At 44.7% G+C, this 21,422-nt stretch overlaps 1 protein-coding gene across 1 annotated transcript; it reads right to left on the bottom strand.

Moving 5' to 3' along the window:
- Positions 1–225: 225 nt before the first annotated feature.
- Positions 226–20,542, bottom strand: CPA2 (carboxypeptidase A2). The gene is made up of 11 exons (XM_044244598.1): positions 20,478–20,542; positions 18,510–18,591; positions 17,717–17,851; positions 16,835–16,930; positions 14,800–14,901; positions 12,568–12,666; positions 11,150–11,260; positions 9,739–9,829; positions 7,955–8,154; positions 5,861–5,945; positions 226–424 (listed from the first exon to the last, which is right to left on the bottom strand). The coding sequence occupies exons 1-11, from the start codon at positions 20,540–20,542 to the stop codon at positions 237–239; spliced, it is 1,254 nt and encodes a 417-aa protein (XP_044100533.1). The 3' UTR covers positions 226–236.
- Positions 20,543–21,422: the final 880 nt, after the last annotated feature.

Below are 21,422 nucleotides of genomic sequence, written 5' to 3'. Positions count from 1 at the left end.
ATATTTTACCACAATTTTTTTTTTAATTTTTAAACGATGTTGGGAGCCTTTTGGCTCAGGATGGGTTTTGTTCATGGTTTTTGAAGATGAAGGGGTACAGCTCAGTGGCTTGTTATGTTTTAGGGCAACATAAATCAGAGAAATAGTCCTCAAGATCAGGGTTAGAAAAAGGAATAATCACAACCCAACTCTGCTTCAAACCAAAGAGCTTTTAATGGTGTTTATTCCCCAGAGCCCTAATAGGGATGGTCCCGCACATGCTCCATGATCGTCTTCAAGCCAAGCCAGGTCTCTTCGGCTGTGGGCAAGATCTGACTGGCAGGCAGGAGGAAGCCAAATCGACCGGTGTCTCTCAGTTCAAAAGCAAATGAGTATTTGATGCCATAGTCATATGACCAGTCAATGCTTCCTCCACTGGCTTGGTCTGAAGGCAAATGAGAACAAAGTCTGAGTATGCTGTTCCCACTGGCATCTCCAGACACATAACCTCTGTGTTAGGTTTCACCATTACCAGAGATAAGTCAGGCCCCTCTGCGTGGACCTTGAGAGCAGGGATAGCTTCATAGAGGGTCATGCTCATGAAAAAGTAGAAGATTAATTTGAAAAGCAAAAGGTGTTATTCAAACGGACACTATACTTAGCCTTCCTCTGGCACTCTTAGGAGCCTCTGGCTTCACCCACCGATTTGGAATCCTGCCTGCTCTCCTAATTGGCATCTACTACACCTTAAGGAGGCACACCTCTTCCTTCTTTAGAGGAGTGCTAGATGCAGACATCGTTTTCTCTCGTGGGAGAGGAGGGATTACAAGCAGAGTAAGAGGGGCACCTGGGTGGCTCAGTCGTTAAGTGTGCCTTTGGCTCAGGTCATGATCCGAGAGTCCTAGGATTGAGCCCTGCATCGGGCTCCCTGCTCAGTGGGGAGTCTGCTTCTCCCTCTCCCTCTCCCCCTGCTTGTGCTCACTCTCTTGCTGTGTCTCTCTCTGTCAAATCAACAAATAAAAATCTTTAAAAAAAAACACACACACAATAGAGTAAGAGATTTGACCCCTGCCCTCAGGGAACTTTCAGCATAAGGGTGGAGTAGGCTTTATTCTGCTATCAAATAATATGCCCGGCACCTATACACGATGGGTGACACCAACAAAGTAATGTGCACCTGTGTAACGTGTGGCCACTGACATGACAGATGATGAAGGAAGGTGGCATTAACCTACAAAGACCTATGGCAATCATGACTCAGAAGAGCTGAGCAATGGACGGGCACTTAGGTCCCTCCCAGGGAAGGTAGGGGAGAGGTCAGATGGAAGAGTGGGAGAGAACAGCGGGAGACCTGGGGGAGACAAGAGTGTTGTACCAGGAAGAAGTAGGATTAGCGGTTAATATTATAAATTAACTCTATAAAGGTCTGTGATTTGTGTCTTTGCTTTCACCTGAATGTTTGCTGACTTGAACTGAATCTTCCTGGATACCAAATTTCCTAATTTACGCTACCTGCCTACAGCCTATCCCACTAAGAGGTCCACGGTAGACAGAGCGCTGGCTTCAGATTGAATCCTGGTTCTGCAAATCATTAGCTGGATCACCTAAGGCACTTACCTCTCTCAACCCCAAAGGCTTCATCTGTCAAATAGGGATAATACTACAGTACTTATTTCATAGGGAGAGTTAAGTGGGAGAACACTGTGTGTATGATTCCAACACTTGTTTGAGCACTTACTAAATATGTTAGATACATGTTAAATCAGTTGATTTAATCCCCACATGGGTAGCAAGGTGGGTGCTAGTATTATTCCCATTTTACAGATAAGGAAACTGAGGTTCTGAGAAATTAAGGGAAGGAGCTGAGATAAATATATAGGATAAGCATTCAATAAATTTCAGTTGTGATTATAAGCACCAGTATGAATAAATGACTAGGATCCTATCAAAAAAGTCAGACCATGTGGAAGGTAAGAGGTACCTGAAGGGGAGTAATCCAGCAGGAAACTAACAAGAAACATTTATATAGTGCCTTACAGTTTGAAAACACTTTTATTCTACATCCTATCTTTTGAGACTCTCGACAACCCATTTCACAGATGAAAAAAATCAAGGAAGGATGAGTGACCTGCCTGAGATCACTTGGTTCCAAAGTGGCAGAACTATAACTCAAAACCAAGCATCCATCCCCAACGTCTGGGTCTTTTTCACCCTCCACCTCTCTGAGAAAGAACCCAAGTGACAACTTCGTCCATCATAGCACAGCTCCTCAGAGCCCTTTCCAGATGAGAAACTACCCAGGAAATGTCTCACCCACCACAGCAGTCCAGCCACCTCTTGGGTGGAGTAAAGCAGGTGTTCAGCCCAGAGCTACATACCAATCTAGGGCAGGAGGCAAAAAGTACTTAATTGGGAACTGTCCTTAGAGGCAGTGCTTGTCCAAGCTGGCGTGATGCCAGAATCAAGGATAACAGAGTCAGCTCTGGGAAAAATGGAGCCTGAACTTGCTTGACCATTAATGGTCAGGTTCCAACAGATCAGATGGCAAACCTTATACATGTCTGATACATGCTTATTAGGAATATCTGGAACCTTACCAAGTAAAGCACACTAAACCTCAGCCTTCCAAGGTGTACCTTACTTGGACATGCCTTAGATAAGAATGGTGAAAAACCAGAATCCCTGTAATAAAATGGTTGAGACCCCACGTGGAGAGCACAGGATGCCATTCTGCTGACATTCTCAATACCAGCCTCCACTCAGAGGCTGCCCAACTCAGAAACCATGCATTTCTTGACCTCAAGTGGCCATCATGGCCTTCTTCCCCAGTGCCACTAGTCAGAGGGCCCTCCTCCCTGGGGGTTCCTCTGCCAAAAGGGATGACAATCCCACGTGGAACGTGGTTTAAAAGGTCAGGGCAACTGTAAGCAGATCAGCCCTCCCAGAGAATAGGTTAAAAAATATGTAACAAGAGCTCCAAATCTGTTCATCCCGTTTGACCTGGTAATCTTGCCTTTGGAATATACACCAAAAGGATCATCTAAAAGACAAAGAAGTCCATACCAACATGTTTGCACTAGCATGTAGTAGCACCATTTAGCAAACAATATAAAGGTCCAATAACCAGGATATAGCAATCTACTGGAATAACAAATACCTAGAGTGGAAATGCATAGACGTGTACAGGAAATAACATCAACTGAAAAAGGCTGGACACAAAATAGAGCACACACATTGATAACAACTAGATAAATATATTTGAGTTCACCACCAAAATTACTAAAGAAATTGAAACATAAAATGCAATGATCATTAGATTTCTTTTTTCTATAAAGTCTTTTAAATGCCTCGTAATGGCAAAAAAAAAAAAATAGAAAAGAAAATGACAGAAAAGAAAAACCATAATCATGATCAGTAGTTCTGGGATTTACATTGATTGTCCTAGATATGCTAGGTGAACTCTTGCTCCTCCGCTCTCCAAGACTACCATTAAGAAAACCATGACTAACAAGTGTGCCTTCCCTTGGATTCCCACCATGCTCCATCCCCATGTAGCTGCTCCCGGTGCCTCCAGCCCATCTGCAGACTCACTCCTCCTATTCAAGCCTGATCTACCCACCCCTACTCGACTCCTTCTTGTCCCCTTTCTCCCCTACTCCACAGTAGCACTGCCTTGCTCATTTCTTGTCTCTCCTGTGTCTTCCACCTCTCCTTCTCTATTGGTCCTGTTCCCACAGTAAATAAAGAAGTCTCTCATCTCAGAAAAACACACACACACACACACACACACACACACAAAACCCTCCATTTCTCTCTCCTTCCCTTCTCATCTGGGCTCCTCCAAAGGGGGTCCACATGGGCTCCAGACCTCCGCTCTCCCCCATCCCATGTGCTCCTCCCGTGACCCTCACCATGCTTATGAAATGGTCTGCTTAAAGTCACCAATAAGCCAGTGATAAAAATCCAGTGGTAAATACTCTGTCCTTGTCATAGTTGACCTTCTCCTAGCCTTTCGTCATCATTAACTGCTGCTTCCTTTCCAAAAACTGCTCCTCCCATGGCTTCTGAAACATAAGCTTCTGGGCCCCTCTGCACAGCCCCGCTGGGTGGCCCTCCCTCACGAGCCCCCTCTGCTGTCTGAAAGGTTGCTCCCCTCCTCCATCCAGGGCCCTTCCTACTCCAAGTGGTGTCCTTGCTCTCCCATTCCAACCATCCTTTCCATGTCAACTACTTTTTTTTTTTTTTTTTTAATGTCAGCTACTCTTAAGTCTCTCTCTCTCCACAGAAGCCCAGGGCCATGAGGTGCACAGCCTACAGGATGTCCTCACTTGAAAACACTACGGTGCTCTCAGCCTCACCCTCCCCAGAGCTGAACTCACTCTCTCTCCACCCACCACCTTTCACCTTCCTGGAGGTCTCCCTCTGTTAACGGCCCTGTTCAATGACCTTCGGTGAGAAACTCTACCACATCCCGTGAATAACCAAAGCCTTTTGGTTTTCCCTGCTTCACGTCTCCCTAGATCCTCCACGGCACTGCTCTAGTGTGGACCCCACTTTCCCCTGAACAAGTCCTCCTCTTCCTGCAGGAATTTCATACTCCCAGCCCATCACAATCCAGCCTCCACACTCTTGCTAGGAGCCTCAACACACTCACTCCCTGCTGAAAATTCCAGTGGCTTCTGGGGTCTTGTGGGTCAAGACATAAACTCCTTAACATGGCACCCAAAAACCTGAACCCTCACTCCCCTTGTTCCTACTTTCTTCCAGGGTTCCCAAACCTCCTTGTTGTTCGCAGAGTCCATCATGCAGTTTCTTACTTCTATGCCTTTGCCTGCACTGTTGGAGTGGGAATGGCCCATTCTTTTCCCCTCCTCTCACTGTTTGGTGAGCAGCCATCAAAATCCTGCCCACTTCTGTACGCAGCTTTTCCTGATTCTGCCACTGTCAAATCCTCCCAACTTTCTAATACTTCTGTGCCACATATAGCCTACTACAGCACACAGCATACCAACATTCATCTTCCTGTTCATCTCCCACATTAAACAGTGAGTTTTCTGTGGATTCTCTATGTCTAGTACTTGACATAATGATTAGCCAATAGTAGAGGCTTAATAAAAGGGTGCTGAACAGAGCGTGTGCCTGTAAGAGGCATTTGTTTCCAAAAGGTCCATGGGTGTGGAAGCACAGGGAAACTCCTGGGCATTCAACCATGGGCTCTTGAGTTTCTGGGTTTGCCCCTAAGGAAGTGGGGAGACTCCTTTGGGGGACTCAGAATCTGCATGGGTGCATTAGGATTTCCCACGACACTGCAGTTGTTTCTTGTTCCTATCCCAATCCACCATGGGAGAGGAGAGTCTCAGAAAGTCTGACAGCAGGCTCCCCAGCTTTGTTCCTGACATTGGCAGTACTCCTGACTGATCCTCCCCTTTGTCTCCCCATATTCTACATGCACAAATGGCTGCAATAGAGTCTGCCCACCAAAATATCTCGGTCCTTTTAAAGAGTTGCCCCCATTCTGCCCCCACAGTAAGTCCGTGGCATTATTCAGGGTGGAAACCCCTTAGCCCAGAAAGGAATAATTAATAAAAGTGATGGCTCAGGACTAAGTCTTGACAAAAGCTTGTTTTTAGGCAAAAAGTTTCCATGTAATGACAAAGAGCTGGAAGGGTCAGGAGAAGCAGAGAGGAACGCACACAGCTCAAGTATTTAGGAAGTTCTTTGCTCCAGATACCACATAGTACCTGGTGGCAGGAAACCGGGCAGGGCTGAGTGCCCGCGCAGAGACCTAGACATTTCATATCAGGGCACTGACAGGCTCTGGCCCAAAAATCCCATGGTGCCCGTTTAGTGTGTCATTTGTGAAAACCCATTAGATACTTACAGATGACTGAGCAGATAGGTCCCACTTTGTACTTGGTGCCGTGCAGGCTGGTCAGAGCCTGGGCAGCCTTTTTGGCCACTTCATTCTAGAAAGAACCAAGGAAAGGTAGATGGATAACACTTGCCTCTTGAAGATTGAATGCCCAAGTGCAGAATGTAGAACAGGGCCCTCTGATTAACTAGACCCTCGGGCTAATGTAGACTTAAGTACAATGCCCTTTCATTTCAGTCATTTTCACTGAGAAGTCAACACTAGTTCACTTTGGTTGGCTTCAAAAATACAACACGAAGACCTTCATTGTTTGTCTGATCATCCAGGTGTTTGCAATAAATAAACCAGCGTCATGATTTTGCCACCATCCTTCCTTGTTGAGGGTGTGGAGGGAAATAGGGTGGAAGTAAGGGGCCAAAGAGAATACATACTGACCCCTGGATGTACCGGGAAAGTTGATTTTTTTTTTTTTTTTGAGCTAGATCCCTACATTGGCTTACCTCCCTATGATTGTATCTTTTTCCAAGAAGTAAAGCTCAGCAAAATATTTTCCATTATTTGAGGGTTCCAATTTTGACTGATTGAGGCTTTACTGTCCTTGCTAGGGATAAATGTAAGGTCTTGAACTTGGGTCCAGGAAAACAACTGTACAATTACCAGATGAGGGAAACCTGGCTCAGCAGAATCCTCAGAGAGCCTGGGGGTTTCAGTTGTCAATGAGCCCAACATGAGTCAACAGCACAAGGCTACTGCCAAAAAACTAATGTGACCCTCAACTGTTTAAGCAGAAGTACACGGTCTGGAGGAGGGCAGCCATGGCCATGCTCCCCTCTGTGCTGGCTGACCCACAGGTTTTATGCTCACTTCTGGGAGCTACCCTTGAAGAACAGAGACTGACCAAAGCATGTTTGGAAAACAGCAAACAGCATGGTGAGGGAACTCGGCACTACATTATGAGTGTTTGAAGGAGCTGTAGGGATACAGAAAAACCTAGAAGAAGCAGGTTACTGGTCTTTAAATGATTAATGGACTTGCTTCTTTTCAAAGGGAGCAAGATGATAACCAGGGCTGGCAGGTAAAAACTATTAAGGAGCAGGTTTGGGCTCTCTGTAAGGAAGAACTCAAACAATCACACCTGCTCCAACACAGAACAGAAGCCCTTGGGAGGCAGGAAAACTGTCCAAACACAGGCTGGATAACTATGTGGCAGAGATGTGAGCACCAGCTTTGGAGAATTTAAGGTCATCTAGGTCTACTAAAAGCACCTTGTAGGTTCTTTTCAATCTTAAGGTTCTTTTCCCCTTGATTTGGCCTTGAGTGGTACTACTCACCATCAAAACTCTGAGCACTGCCCTACAGGGCTAACATCCAATGGATGAGATGAAAGATACACCTGAATGGGAATAATTTAGCCCATTTCTGCCAGGAGCTGCTGATCGTTAATGTATTTGAAAGTAAACTGACCAAAAGGTCCCATCTCAGGGTTTATCTCTAACATATGGGTCTCAAAAACCAAGCCTAAAAGCCAAATTGGGAGGACTGCACATTCTCCTCAATTGGGAATAGCTCGTACACGCCTGTAAGGAGCCCTCTGAGAGGTCCCTGTCATTCCTGAGACAGGAAAGATGATGGAAGGTAGCAAGCGAGGGAAAGGAGTGTTCGTTCGTGCAGCAGGACAGAAGGTCACAGAGCAGAAAGCACCAGGAAGGTATAAGGCTAGGAGACAGTACTCTTTCACTTTGAGCATCTGACAGCATCTAATTACAGATCTGTGAGACTCACATTCAAATTCAAGTAGTTATTTCCTAAGCAACAGAAAGCGCGTCCTGGGAATTTACGGTCCCATTGAGGCTCCCGCTCATCTAGATCAAGACAACAGTGATTTTGTGAATTCTATTTCCCAAGGGAACTTAATTTGGAAAATCCATAACCAGTCTTTCAAATCTCTGCCTGTGTCCCACTCTTCTCGGTGGTTGAACCTATTCATCTTTGTAACCTGTCACTAATTCACCCCCATAACGGGACCAGGCTCTATGACTGAAACTTACTTGTCCACACAGTGGACCTTCAAGGCTGAGAGGAAATGACATTTTGGAAACTTACCAGTTCATCAAAGTTATCTGACTTGGTACATGTATACCCATAGGGGAACATGAGCAGCTGGGAATAGCTGTGGAGGGTAATGAAGGCCTTGATCTTCCCGTGACTCTTGATGAAGTCCACTATGGATTTCACTTCAACTTCAGAGTTGGCATGGGGTCCACGATAGGAATCAGAGCAAGGGTTGCTGCTGGCTCCAGGTCCTGATGGGACACAGAAGAAGCCCAGGAGGAACAGTAAGCTTCAGGGAGATGCTGTATGGATATATGTACCATGCGTCATGGAGTTCCTCCTCTGGAAGTCAGCAAGACTGTCCCTGCATTAGATGGAGGTGTTCTCTAAGGGCACAGGAGGCCAAACTGAAGTGATTCTAGAGGCATCTCTCTTCTTTAGAAAGATGGTCCCTCTATATGGCAGAAAGAGCTATCAAATTAGATCATCTCCTCTCTGTGGGAGTTGTTGGAAGAAAAGCTAGATTTAACATTATAGATGGAATTCCTGCATTGGGTGGGAGTTGAACAAGCTCTTTTTCTGGGATTTCTTCCAATTCTTCACATCCAAGAAGAGCAGAAGATTCTGTGCATCTGTACTTCTAAATCACAAAGCCACAAATGCAAGGAACCTCTGACACCCTTTCTGCAGTGAGGAAATCACAACTGCATTTGACAACAAGGCCACCTTTGGCCTTGATTTTCTCAGCAACTGGAGTTACTTGTGACCACCAAAGTGGTCCACTGTGGCCTGGCCAGGGCTCTGAATGCTAGAGAAACTTCGAGGAGATTGGGAGGGGCTGGGACTCCCCAACGGTCTCTAAATGATATAGACAAAGTACAAATACAACCTGTGACTTCACTGCAAGATTATTTAGTAAGAACCATAATATTTCAGGGGAAAAAAAAAATATCTGACATTGAATTCCTGGGCATTGTTCAGCATTTTGGATCTGATGCTTTGATTTTTTTTTTCCCCTACGCTTAAAAAAAAAAGCTATTATAAAAGCGATGAATGAACTTGCCACTCATCCATTGCCACAATTCCCGAGTGGGTCTTTTCTTGGTTCAATAACTCTCATTAATTCATTTGTCTTACAAATATTTAGTGATTGCCTTCTATGTTCCAGACACCGTATTAAGTGTTAGCAACAGTGCAGTGAAAAAGACAGTTTCTAACCTCACTGCGACCAGACCTAGTGAGGAAAGAACAAATTTCAATTCTGTGATTAGGGAAACACAGGAGTTTTAACTGGTCCCTAAAAGCATAAAGGAGCCTCCCAACCAGGCTGCCACTGAAACCCCCAAAATCCGAGTCACAAGTCAACAAAACCCGAGCAGCAAGCCAGTATTTTCTCTTTGAATCTGTTTTGAAAATCAATTTCTTAATCCTATTTGTACTTCTTTTTAGTTTTCTTTCTCGAAGCATCCAGAGATGATGTAATGCTTCTCCTCTGAATAGATCCTAACCCCCTCTAGTGGTTGGTTCAGGGCTTCCTGAGGCCTCCCGCCATGGCGCCAAGTCTTGTTCTGAAGACTCAGAAGCGAAGCCGAGCTGGGCTACAGCTTGTGGGAAAACTAAGATGTGAGACAAAATATATTAAATGCTGCTCAGAGATGTGTGACAGCGCCGCGTGCCTGTGAAGGGAATTTACTTAAGTGTTTTTCAAATAGGTTTTTAAATGGCTTCATTCCTGAATGGGCTTAGCAGGCTGACAGCACTGCAGAGCCCTTGCAAAACAGCTAGTTGGCCAGACAGTTTCGGGCCATCCCTGGGGGCAAGGTCCCCACGCTCACCTCCGAAACCTGCGTCCCAGTTCCGGTTAGGATCAACACCAACACAGGAGCTTCCTGATACCTTGGACCTGGTCTTCCGCCACATACGATTCTTTTAAATCCAAACGCAAGAGAAAACGGAAAAAAAAGAAAGATGGTCATTCAGCCTTGATGAGATGGTCCCTTTAAAATCCCGTTTGTTTCCCCTGCTCCCTCCTGGGAAGGTCCCTTTGAAATGACACTAATTTCCTTGCCCACAGAGGTGTCAAACAGTCCTACAGGGTTCTGCTTGTCTCACAGAAATGAGAAGTAAATAATCCCCTATCTCCTCAAATCAATACCTGGCAAACTATTTTCCATAGGACACCCATTCTATTCAGTGTTAACAATACGAAAAAATAGGGGCGCCTGGGCGGCTCAGTCATTAAGCGTCTGCCTCTAGCTCAGGTCATGCTCCCAGGGGCCTGGGATCAAGCCCCACATCAAGCTCCCTGCTCTACGGGATGTCTGCTTCTCCCTCTACCACTCCCCCTGCTTGTGTTCCCTCTCTCATGGCCTCTCTCTGTCAAATAAGTAAATAAATCTTTAAAAAGAAAACAATAACAAGAAATAACAACAACATGTGGGGAGAGAGCAAGAGTTCTGTGATTGAATATTTCAGGAAAACATAGAGCTAAATTCGCTAACATACTTCAGCACTTCTAAGAGTTTCTTAATACTTTCGTGTTTCTTTCATGCCACTCCAGGAAAGGGATACGGTGGGCGGTACTTCCCAGACTTGACTGTGGAACCCTCTATTCATAGGATATCTCATGAGATGAGTACTAGTATTTGTATGAGTTCTTTTTGAACACATGTTGAAAAACACTATCGTACTCAGCTCTCTCCAAAAATAAACTTGAAGCTCTGATTCACTTTGAATATATGTGGGGTCACAGTTACCACAATGGGGTTCTGTAATAAGATTTTAAAGGGAAAAAAAAAATCTACGCAACTCCTTTTAGTGATATTACAGAGGATTTCTTCTACAGATTGTAAGTAAAATGCTAAATGCATTGTACTGCCTACCCAAATCCTACTGCAATCTAATTGTCAGCAGGTAACATACGCCTCCTCTTTTCCATCAATCCCACCACAAAAAAACACAGAGAGAATTGGAACAAATCTCCTAGGTGACTCACGGTGAACACTAAGCTCTAATAGCCCAGCCTAACAGCTAAAATGGGCTCTGACGGAGGCAATATGTAAAGACCTCGTGTGTTAGAATAACAGGTGATTATAAAGTCCACTATACACCTCAATTCCGGGCCACTACTGAGAAATTACGCATTCCACTTATGGTAAATCAAGACCAAAAAGGTTACTTTTGTCTTTTAAGTTCCAACACACTTCCATGAACTCTTGTTGAAGAAGAAAAAGGTCCTAGGCTTACTTTGGTTTGAGAGAACACATATCCATCAGGGTTTGTGACGGGCAGCAGGAAGATATCCATCGTGTCCAAAATGGAAGTGATGGACGGATCATTTCCATAATCAGAGGCAATCTGTGCAGAGACAACATAGATGTCAATTTCACACTCCCCTTTCACCGGGAACACGGGATGGAGTATTAAGGCAATGTGGTTCTTGTTTTTTGTTTTCCAGTTATGAACTAGATACCACTGTTGGTCAATGAGAACTTGGCAGGACTACAACCCAGTCTCCTGCAGTACTCATGTGTTTAATATGCCAGCGTCTGTACTTTTATTTCCAGTCAGAATAACTCACTTATCTTAAGTAAAACTCAGATATCACTTATCCATTCTCTCTCAAAAGCAGAATTCTTTCTATTCATTCTGGGGAAGCATTTTGCAATGGTGGGTGTGGCTTATAGGGATCTGTAAACCAAAGACATTTTTTCAGCTTTCCTGCATCATCACAGAGGCTAGCTTTCCAAAAGTACTCACAACGAACAACAGATTACTTAAATGTGTAGAGACTTTTTCTGAAGATACAGAGGGCCGGTTAAATTCCATTTGGGGAATTAAATTTCTCCTTGCGATCAATAGCAGTGGAGTTGAAGTTTCTGTTGGATTAAAATTTATTCATTTCCTGTGCTCAGCCATCCTAAGGCATTATTATTCAACTGTTAAATATCCATTTCATAATACCCTAAAGGTAACTGCATTTTAATTGAAGGGAAAAATGTATCAGTCGGTGCGCACGTGGTTGCACATGCTTGAATGATCTGATGTGGATTGATTTCCTTTGCTCATGAATTAACATTCTGATTTAGAGCGTGTCATTTCTGAATTACTTAAGCAATACCAGAGTAGGTCACACCCAGTCCACTGTCCTGACTCTAATTTCAATACACATGTGGAAGAAAGGTATTACAACACTCCCAACTTCAAAATCAGATTTGGAACATTTTCAGAAAAACCCAGAAACCCTTAACTAATTTCGCATTGGATCTGTAGGGCAAAGTAAACTCTCCTAGCACCTGTTTATATTTTCCCTCTGAGCCCCTTCGGCGATTGTATAGCTTTCTAGAACATCGTCCCTTAGCCCTCGGGGCCGGAGGCAGCAAAACAATTTTTCTCTAGCCTGTTCTTATGCTGAAATCTGACTCCTGGGGTCCCTACTTACCACCCTCTCAATCTCTTCTGACTCTCTTTGTTAACAGAGCACACGATGGCCAGCAGGCCCGGGGACAGTCCCAGCCTGCTGGCTGGGGCAATACGGCAATCCCAAAAAAGGTCAAATAGGCCTATGCAAAGAAAGGCTTGCCAAGAACATCAAAGACCGGGTGGTTAGGTGAGGCCTAACCCCAGAAAGCCAAAATAAATGGAGGAATTTTAGGGAAAATGACCTTATTTGCTGTCCACAGTGCAGTAGCTTGTGTAACCCACTCTCGAGCATGGATCCCGGCATCTAGCCAGATGGCTGGCTTGTCTCCTCCGGTGCTGAACTGTAAAACAGTGCGGAAATGTGAACAGCTCCACTGCTAGGGGCTCCTGTCCCCACTTTTTTCCCCTAGGACCCTGTCTGTCCCTCTTTCTGTACTTGATGTGATTGAGAGAGGAGGAGGTGTAGACAGAGATGCTGTGGATTAACTCTTATTTCACGTGCTTTTTCTGGTCCCCCGCTTCTAATATAAGTTTAAATGCAGGCTAAAAAGAGGCAGTAGACTTTTTCTCCTGTGAAGTTTGTAAAAACTAGGTACAGATAATGTAGTGACGTGAAATCAATTATAATTTTTACAAAATAGATTACAAAATAGTATGACGCCTTTTTGATTCTCTTGAAAGGCTAATTCACATATGTATATATATATATATATATATGTATACGCACACAAATACATGAGAAAAAGGAAGAGGGGGAGGAAGAAATAGCAAGACATACACAAAATATTAACAGCTATCACCCCATAGTCGTGGAATTAGGAATATGGGGATGTTTTTCCTCTTTTGTTTCTCTGTTTTCCAATTTTTGCAATGATTATGTTATTTTTGTAATAAAAATGCTTGTGATAACCTTTCGAGTCCTTCATAAAAACAGGATGGTAGGCTCTGGAGGTGCTTTCCAGAGTTTAAATTTTATGATCTAAGTGTCTCAGTTTTATTTGGAAGAGTGGCTTTGCCAATTGGATCAGTAAATGGGGAGGAAAAGATTATTTTTGCACCATCAACTTCTATCTCTGTGCTGCATTCTAAACATAGGAGATAAGGTAAATGAGAAATGCAAATTCCTGCTAAAAATTACATTTCATGGGCTTCGAGAATTTTAGTTTTAAGTGTTTCGTGTCTTTTCCTCCAAAGAGCTCAATTGTAGAAAGCAGGGAACTTTCAAAAACACATAGCATTCTCACCCACGAATTACCCTGTAGAAGAGAAGGCCAAGACAATCCAAGGGGGAGGAGAATCTGGGAATTCTTGGCCCAATGGTAGGAAAAAAAAAAATTTTTTTTTTAAATAAGGTAGTAAGTATTAGCAAATGTACTACTGTGTCATGAAGTAGGCAAACCACTCTTCTCAAGCTTGCTTTGGGAGAAACACTATGGAGAAATCCATCTGTCCCAAAGAGTCCGTTGGTTCTCAGCCATAACATTTCCAAAATTAGTAGGGAGTTGTGACATTATCTCACTCTCTCTTCTTTTTTTTTTTCCCCTCTTTCACAAACTCTTTCTAGGAAACCCGGTAAATAAATTTCACTCTTTTTCTGGGCAAAGTTAAAAAGCTTGAAACTACCAGCAGTAAGACTGTCAGAGGTTACAGGTTGGCGTAAAACCCTAACCTTTTTCAAACTAGCCTTTGTTTTCCGGGCACTTGCCTGTGCAATTTAGATGCCCTGTCCTCCTCCCGCACACTGCAGGAGTGCTTCTGTTTTGAAATGCAGCTCAGGCAAGTATTTGGCGCTTTTTTTTTTTTTTTCCCCTTTTCTTAATCTCTCGGTTTCAAAAAGAGAGAGAAAAGAAAAAGAAAACAAGGTACAGAACTCCTACCTTGATTAATTACAGAATACCTCCCCAGCCCCTGCTCACCCAAAGGCCAGCACCCCTACGTCCAACTTCCCCCTCACCCCTGGGGCGCACACCACCCCCAGCCAAAGCCTCCACCTCCGGACCAGGCCCGTACCGCCGCCCTCATACCTCCCCCCGCCCTGGGGCCCTCGTCATTTCCTCCATCTGTCCCCCACCCCCCGGGCCCCGCTTCGCTCTGGGACCCCCGTCACCTCCTCCATCCGCCCCCCCTCGCCCTGGGGCCCGCACTGCCTCCCCCTTCCTCTGTTCCTATTGGCGCGCTCGCCTCTGGTTCCCTGCGAGCGAATCTATCAAGATGAGAGCATTAATTCACTCCTGCAGACCTGCGTCGGCTTGCGCAGGATAGAGAAAAGGAAAAAGAAAGAGGGGGTGGGGGTAGTGGGGAGGTGGATACTCCAAACCAGCAAGGACCGGTTAGGAGGAGAAAGGGGAAAGGGGGTGGGGGGTGGGGGTGGGGGGAGGAGCCGCTCTGCAGGCAGAGCCAGGACTGACGGCCCGCCTGGGAGCGGCGAGATTCTAGAAACCTCGGGAGGAAAACCCACAGCTGCACCTGTGTACCTTGAGCACGTTCATGGGCCGCTTTTCAAAAGAATGGCCAATATTCACTTTGCTCACTAGACCCGGGTGCTGAGCCACGATGTTATCCATTTCTTGGGAAATCTGAAATGTGTAAGACGAATAAGTAGACATTTGGAAATGGATGATGTGATGCAACCATCAGTGACTTTTTCCCTCGCCTCCCTTTTCATTCCCTCCGGGAATGGAGAGGGCAGCGCGGCAGATGCTGCCGGATTGGGGATGATGGACCCCCCAAGCGAAGACATGATGAATCACTGGGCGTCCGCAGGGGCTGGGGAGGGGGAAGCCATTTTGTGGCAGCGGAGCCGGCTCGTTCCAGTTTTGTGCTTCCAACAAAATGGCATTTCTCAGGCTTGCCTCTGGCTCTCCTCAGCCCAGCGCGGACGGGCAGCTTCCCCGGCCATAGAGCTGCTCGCTTCATTAGCAGAGGGGCACGAATGGCAGCGCCCCCCCCCCCCCACACAAAGGTGGATTTGGAGACCAGACAGCGGGGCTGACTGAGGCCCGGGGCGACAGGGAAGTGGCCTCTGAGGCACTTCTGCCCCCAGCTCCTTGGGCTCCTACTTGCGAGGCTGATTGAAATGCTGCGCGTCTGGGGCACCCAAGCTGTGGCCCTGGCTGAGGCTGGGACGTGCCTGGGCGTGTCTGGAGAGTGGCCGGCATGGAAAGGGCCCCTCCAGCCGCGCTGCCAGCGCTTGTTCTCTGCGGGACACAGACGCCAATTTGCGAGGCCAGGCCAGGAGAGCGGGCAAGCCCCTTGTTTCTTCACGCCCTTTACCCCTCATTCTCTATACTGGTTCGCAACCCCTTATCTGAAACCCTTAGGAGCCATACAGGCTTCAAATTAAGATTTTTTTTTTTTTTAAAGAAAGGTCGGAGGAAGGGAGCGTCTGGGTGACTCAGTGGGTTAAGCATCCTCCTTCAGCTCAGGTCATGATCTCGGGCCATGGGAAGGAGCCTCCCATTGGGCTTTCTGCTCAAGTGGGGAGCCTGCTTCTCCCTCTCCCTCTGCTGCTCCCTCTGCTTGTTCTCTCTCTCTCTCTCCATTAAATAAATAAATAAAATCTTAAAAAAAAAAAAGTCGGAGAAAGCCTATATTGCGTATTATACATGTGGCATTGCTTCATATTCAGAGATACTAATATTTCTGGCAGTAAAACAAATGAGTAGCGAGTCCATTTAGGTCAGAGTTTGCCCCCAGATGAGTTTAAGTCAGGTTAGCTTTTGCCACCAAATAAATTGGGGATGAGGGGGGATTAGTTTCAGACTTCTCTGCATTTAAAATTGCTGGTTTAGGGGATGAGTACCCACCAGATTTCCTCCTCTTTGGCTCTGTGCTACTCCTTCACCTCCCCCTGTTACCCTCCAACCCCCATCTCTTCTCTCCTCCCCTCCATTCCCCCACTCCAAATCATTTAGGCGAGTGGACCCCCGTGAACCCAAGAAAAGCTTTATGTCAGGAAGAGGCAAGCAGATGGCCAGGTGGCAGTGTGTGACCCAGCTGGAGGAAGGAAGCATTCTTCACACCAACAACTCAGGAAAGATAGCAGAGACTTCACAAGACTTTGCTGCTATTAGGTCTCAGAGCACTGGTAGGCTGGGAGACCCAACCCTCGGCTGAAAGTCAGAGGTGTCGGGGGAAGCCCCTGATTCTATCATCAGTGGCAGCCAGGAAGCACTGCTCTCAAATGGCTTTGTGGGCAGCATGGGTCAGAAATCGGCAGAGGGGCCTTGACAGGAGAGGCTCATCAGCAGGAGAGGCTGTTTGTGTGCCCACTTAAGACACTCCTAGACAATTCCAAATAATGGAATGGCTCTTGGGATGGGCAAGTGGGCCTCAGGGTCCTGCCTTGAAGCAGTGACACTGATACTGGCTGTGAAATCCTAGAGAAAACTGAAGAAGTTAGGAAACCATATGAGAATACTTCCCATTAAATCACCAGGTCGAAGTAAAAGCCTTGTCATCAGAGGAAAAAACAGCCCATTTCTCTGGCGTTCATTTTGAAACACCTACCTCTTCCAAAGTATGATAAGCCTCAAAGTTGAAGTTACCATCCCGTTGCCTTCTCTGATTAAGTAACATTTCTTCATTCTCTTTGTCCAACAGAACCTAAGGTAAACCAGTCACACCTGTGGTTAGTTTACAGCAATCCATTTGCATCTACAGTTGTGAGGGAAATGCTAACACTCAGGTCCCCAGTCCCAAGCATCCTCTTCCTGTTATACAGGCTCTGGGGTCATGCCTTTCCCTTATTCTGGAAACATCTTGAAAGGGGATTAGGCACCAATAGGACTTCTGGCCAGCCAGATGCTGCAAATATAGGATGCCAGTCGGTCCCGCGGTTGTGTTATGGCTCTCCTACCTTTCTGGGAAACCAGCACCCAAGTTAACCCCCAATTAAAAACTAAATGAGGGCAACTGGGTGGCTCAGTGGGTTAAGCCTCTGCCTCCGGCTCAGGTCATGATCTCAGGGTCCTGGGATCGAGCCCCACATCGGGCTCTCTCTTCAGCAGGGAGCCTGCTTCTCCCTCTCTTTCTGCCTACTTGTGATCTCTCTCTCTGTCATATAAGTAAATAAAATCTTTAAGAAAAAAAAAAAACTAAATGAATAGCATTTTGCTTTCACTTAAACGAACACTCTTCAGTTTGTACTTTACATTTCATGACAAAGGTTCTGTTCTGCCCTCTCACTTAAGATTTTAGTTACCATATCCCACTTATGCCAAATGCAAAAGGGAGAGGGTCAGTGTCAGGGGTAGTCAAGACTCCAGGAAGGTCCTAGCAATGCCCACAGGTCCTTTTCCCTGGCAGAGAGTATCCAAGGATAAAAAAGGATGGATCTTCAGTTCATGTAAACCAGCAAGACTCTGGAAGGATGGTTGGTGGGATAATTACCTGAACATCTTCAATCATGATGGAATAAGCAATTCCCTGGGACTCCAAGAAAACTTTGACTGCCTGGACATTCACAAAAGGAACTCGGACATGGGCTGTCTCCCCTGGGGTTGTGGGTGATTTCCAAAAATCAAGCTGGAAGGGGTAAAAGGCCGAGGCAATAAGAGGATTATTCCAGGGAAATGGACAGGTTTCCAGGAATCAATTTTTATCTATTTTACCTCCAGCCCATAAGACTAGAATCACTGCAGAATCACTCTGATATTGCAAAAGGGTTTTTAAATATCCAAGCCGGGGCCTTTGTGTCCTATTGTTTCCCCCCCACCACCATGTTTAGATATTAAAATTGGCAGAAGGCAAAGATTATTTAAAACTATGGCAGTTTTTTTTAACAGTTGACATTCAAGCAATCTAATTCATTTAATAATAGAATATTAATACTGTATATTATCGTAGGATGGAAATAATGCATTAAAGCTGTTCAACAGTTTTTCAAAGTAACTTTCACATTCGGTCTCTTTTCACTCTTACGATAAACCTGTGAGATAGAAGAATGGTATGTTTATGCTCATTATACTGAATGGGATAAAAAGACACAGGGAAGGTAGGTGACTTCCCCAGTGCCACAGAGTCGAAACTACAGCCCAAGCTTTCTGTATCTCAGCTCCGTGAGTTAGTGTTCCACACTATGTCAGGAAAGATGAGATACAGTCCAAAGTCAGAGATCCCAATCATCATGTCTAACTGTGGAGTAGTCACTTTGGGAAACAGAAGCTCCCTTTAGAATGGATACCTGAAGATGTTCTTCAGCCTCCAATTCCACCAGATGTTTTACTTGTTCTTCATTCCTTGGGGAGATCTCAAGAACCTGGTCCCTAAGAATATGAACCACAGACATGACCTTAAAAGCAAAAGCTGGACACTGTTTCCTGCTGCTTTCTGCTCCTTACTCCCTACATGTATGAGGTTAATGGAGAAGTTAATAATCTCTTTGACAATTAAAAAACTCATAAATCGTATACTGACCCACATCCCCACAATGAGGACTTGGTAGAATGGCTTTACTTCCCCCCCAGGATATGGTATCTAGATAATAATTGAGAGGTGTACCTACTCCTAGCAGGAAGTTTGCCATTATAGTTACCTTTCCTTTAGCTAATGATTATTTATAAAATAACACCTGCTGGTCATAAAGCAATACCTTTTAAAACTTGTCTGTTCCTGCTTTTCAGAAATGAGGTTTTTTTGCTTTTTTTTTTTTTAAAGTGGAATCATTAAGTTGGTGCTTGTAAGAAGAAATTGAATTCACATCTGGATAGACCTACAATGTTTTATTGTTGTTGTTAACTGAAATGTATTAGAGTTCCATCTCCAAACCCCATTCATGCGGTGTAAGCTTGAGGTATGCCAGAGACAACGGGGACCCTGAAAAATCATGCTGTGCTCTCCACACACACCCGTACACATGTATAATGAGGAATAAAGGATATCAAAGACTCCTTGGCGAAAAAAGAAGTTGCAAAACAAGCAAACACATATTCTTAGAAATAAGTGGGGGAGCAGATCTGGATTCGTATAACCCTTCCTTGGCAGGAGATTTCCTCTCCTCTGTCCTTTCTCCAACTAGGCTGACTTCCTGAGTCACTGCCTTGAGCATTTGTGCATCAGGGAAAGGATTGGTACAAAGAGCCATATACAAGGACCAGAACCCAGATCTTCAGAACCCAGGTCTTCTGAAACCAAGTGCCATGCCTTTCCAATGAATGCTAGTAAAATACCTAAGTAATAGAGTATGAGATCTTCAAGGCTCTTCTGCCTACAAGGAGACACCAGCCCTGTGATCTGAAAATTCTTCCATTTGAGTCTCATTCCTTTTGGTTAGTGCAGACACTCAGGAGACCCCCACACACCCCCGCTTTTGTAATGGGAAGGCACTGAGAAAAGTACTGCTTTGGACTAAATTTCCTGGTGTGTGCTCTAAAGAACAGTAGCCCTTTGAGTCATTCAGCACATTTAAAAAAAAAAAAAAAAGTGAAAGGAGTTTGATGATCAAAAAAAATGGGTAAATGTAACAACTTATATCCCTTCTTATAGATTTATAATACACACAATTTCAGTAAAAGTCACTAGAAATCCTACAGTTTGTTAAACCCTCTGATTCCCAAGTTTATTTGACACCAACTTCTTTGGGCCAGACTTACTTGATCACTTCTTTAATTCTATGGAACGCTTTTTAAGAAATGCTTCCCAAAGCCTTTCACAGAATCTTGAAACCAAAGTACTTTAGAGCAAAGGTGAATCCTATGATGCCATGAGAGTTGAGTTTGGGCTGAAATCTACACCCCCGGTCCTCCCAGCTCGTGAGGTTACATGGCCTGGGCGCTAGATCTGCAGGTGGGGAGGGCAAGGGCTGATGTGGAGGGCAAAGCCCAGAATGGCCAGGAGGAAGTGGTGGAAGAGAAACCATCACTTACTGAGAAGCACTGAGACAATCAGCCAGACTGCTTTATTTTCACTGACGCCTATCATCCCTCATTGTACCGGGCGAGAGAGAAATGTATATGTGTTCAAATTTCACTCGGTTTTTTCCTTTAGGTGTCATTTATCTCTTCCCTGGGTCACTCATTCCTTTATTCCCACTATTCCCTCTCTAAATCTGAAAATGCCGTACGCTTACACCCATTACTCTGCAACTATCCGATGAGACCCTCTGAATCAGGTGAAAAAAAAGTTCATACAGGCACCAGAAAGCACAACTTACCCCTCAAATGTTTCTCGACAGTAGATATGCCCCAGAAGGGCACAAAAAACCAGGATCAACTTCATGGTGAAGGGTCTTCCCAGAGTCCAGAATTCAGTGTCACTCCCGAACTTTATTTATAGGGCCCATGGCTGAGGCTGATCTGTGTAAGAACTCAAGTTCAATGCCCACATGGTAAAATTCCCACCTGCATGTCCAATTCTCAAGGCTGTAGACACCCACCTGTGTGATATGTCCAATCCGTACATTTTCCATTCCTGCAATGAGATAACAAACTTTGATGGAAGGAAAACAAAATTGCTAGAGCATACCAAGGGCAAATCATGTGTTTATGATTTAGAACATAAAGTGCCACTAACTGACCGGTGATAGAAGCCAAATTAATAGATCCGAGGTTAAAGTCTTTTTTCGGTGTCTGACCAAAAAGACCCCAAAAAACAAAAAAGAAAAAAAAAAAAAAAACAAATAAAAAAGGGCACAGCATTTACAGTAATTACGCCAGCGTCCAGTCTATCACATTCCATTAGTTTGCTCATTTGTTTATTTTTATAATGTTTACCCTGAAACACTACAATCACTCAGTCCACATCTGCTGAATCTCCCTGTAGAGGTGGCCCATTCCTGTCCTCACTCTATATTAAAACAAAACAGAAGGCCTTTTAATATTCAATTTTGGACTGTTTCTAAAGTGATCCATCTGCATTTGTACCAAATTGATGTCCTTGTTTCTGTGCTTTTTCCCAAAATGAAAATGTCTTTCTGATTACGACAATGAAGTTACTTGTTATAGAAAGTTTGGATAAAAGGGAAGTATTTCATTTCATCACCAGTAGTTCCTCCACCCGAAAAAAGTCATTTGGTATATATCTTTCCAAATTTCTTTCGTGTTTTAGAGCTTTTTCTCTTTCTTTTTTAAAAGATTTTATTTATTTATTTGACAGATCA

This window comes from Neovison vison, chromosome 4 (genome assembly GCF_020171115.1).
Source record: "Neovison vison isolate M4711 chromosome 4, ASM_NN_V1, whole genome shotgun sequence".
Classification (NCBI taxonomy): Eukaryota; Metazoa; Chordata; class Mammalia; order Carnivora; family Mustelidae; genus Neogale; species Neogale vison.
This window is presented reverse-complemented; position numbering and strand designations above follow the sequence as displayed.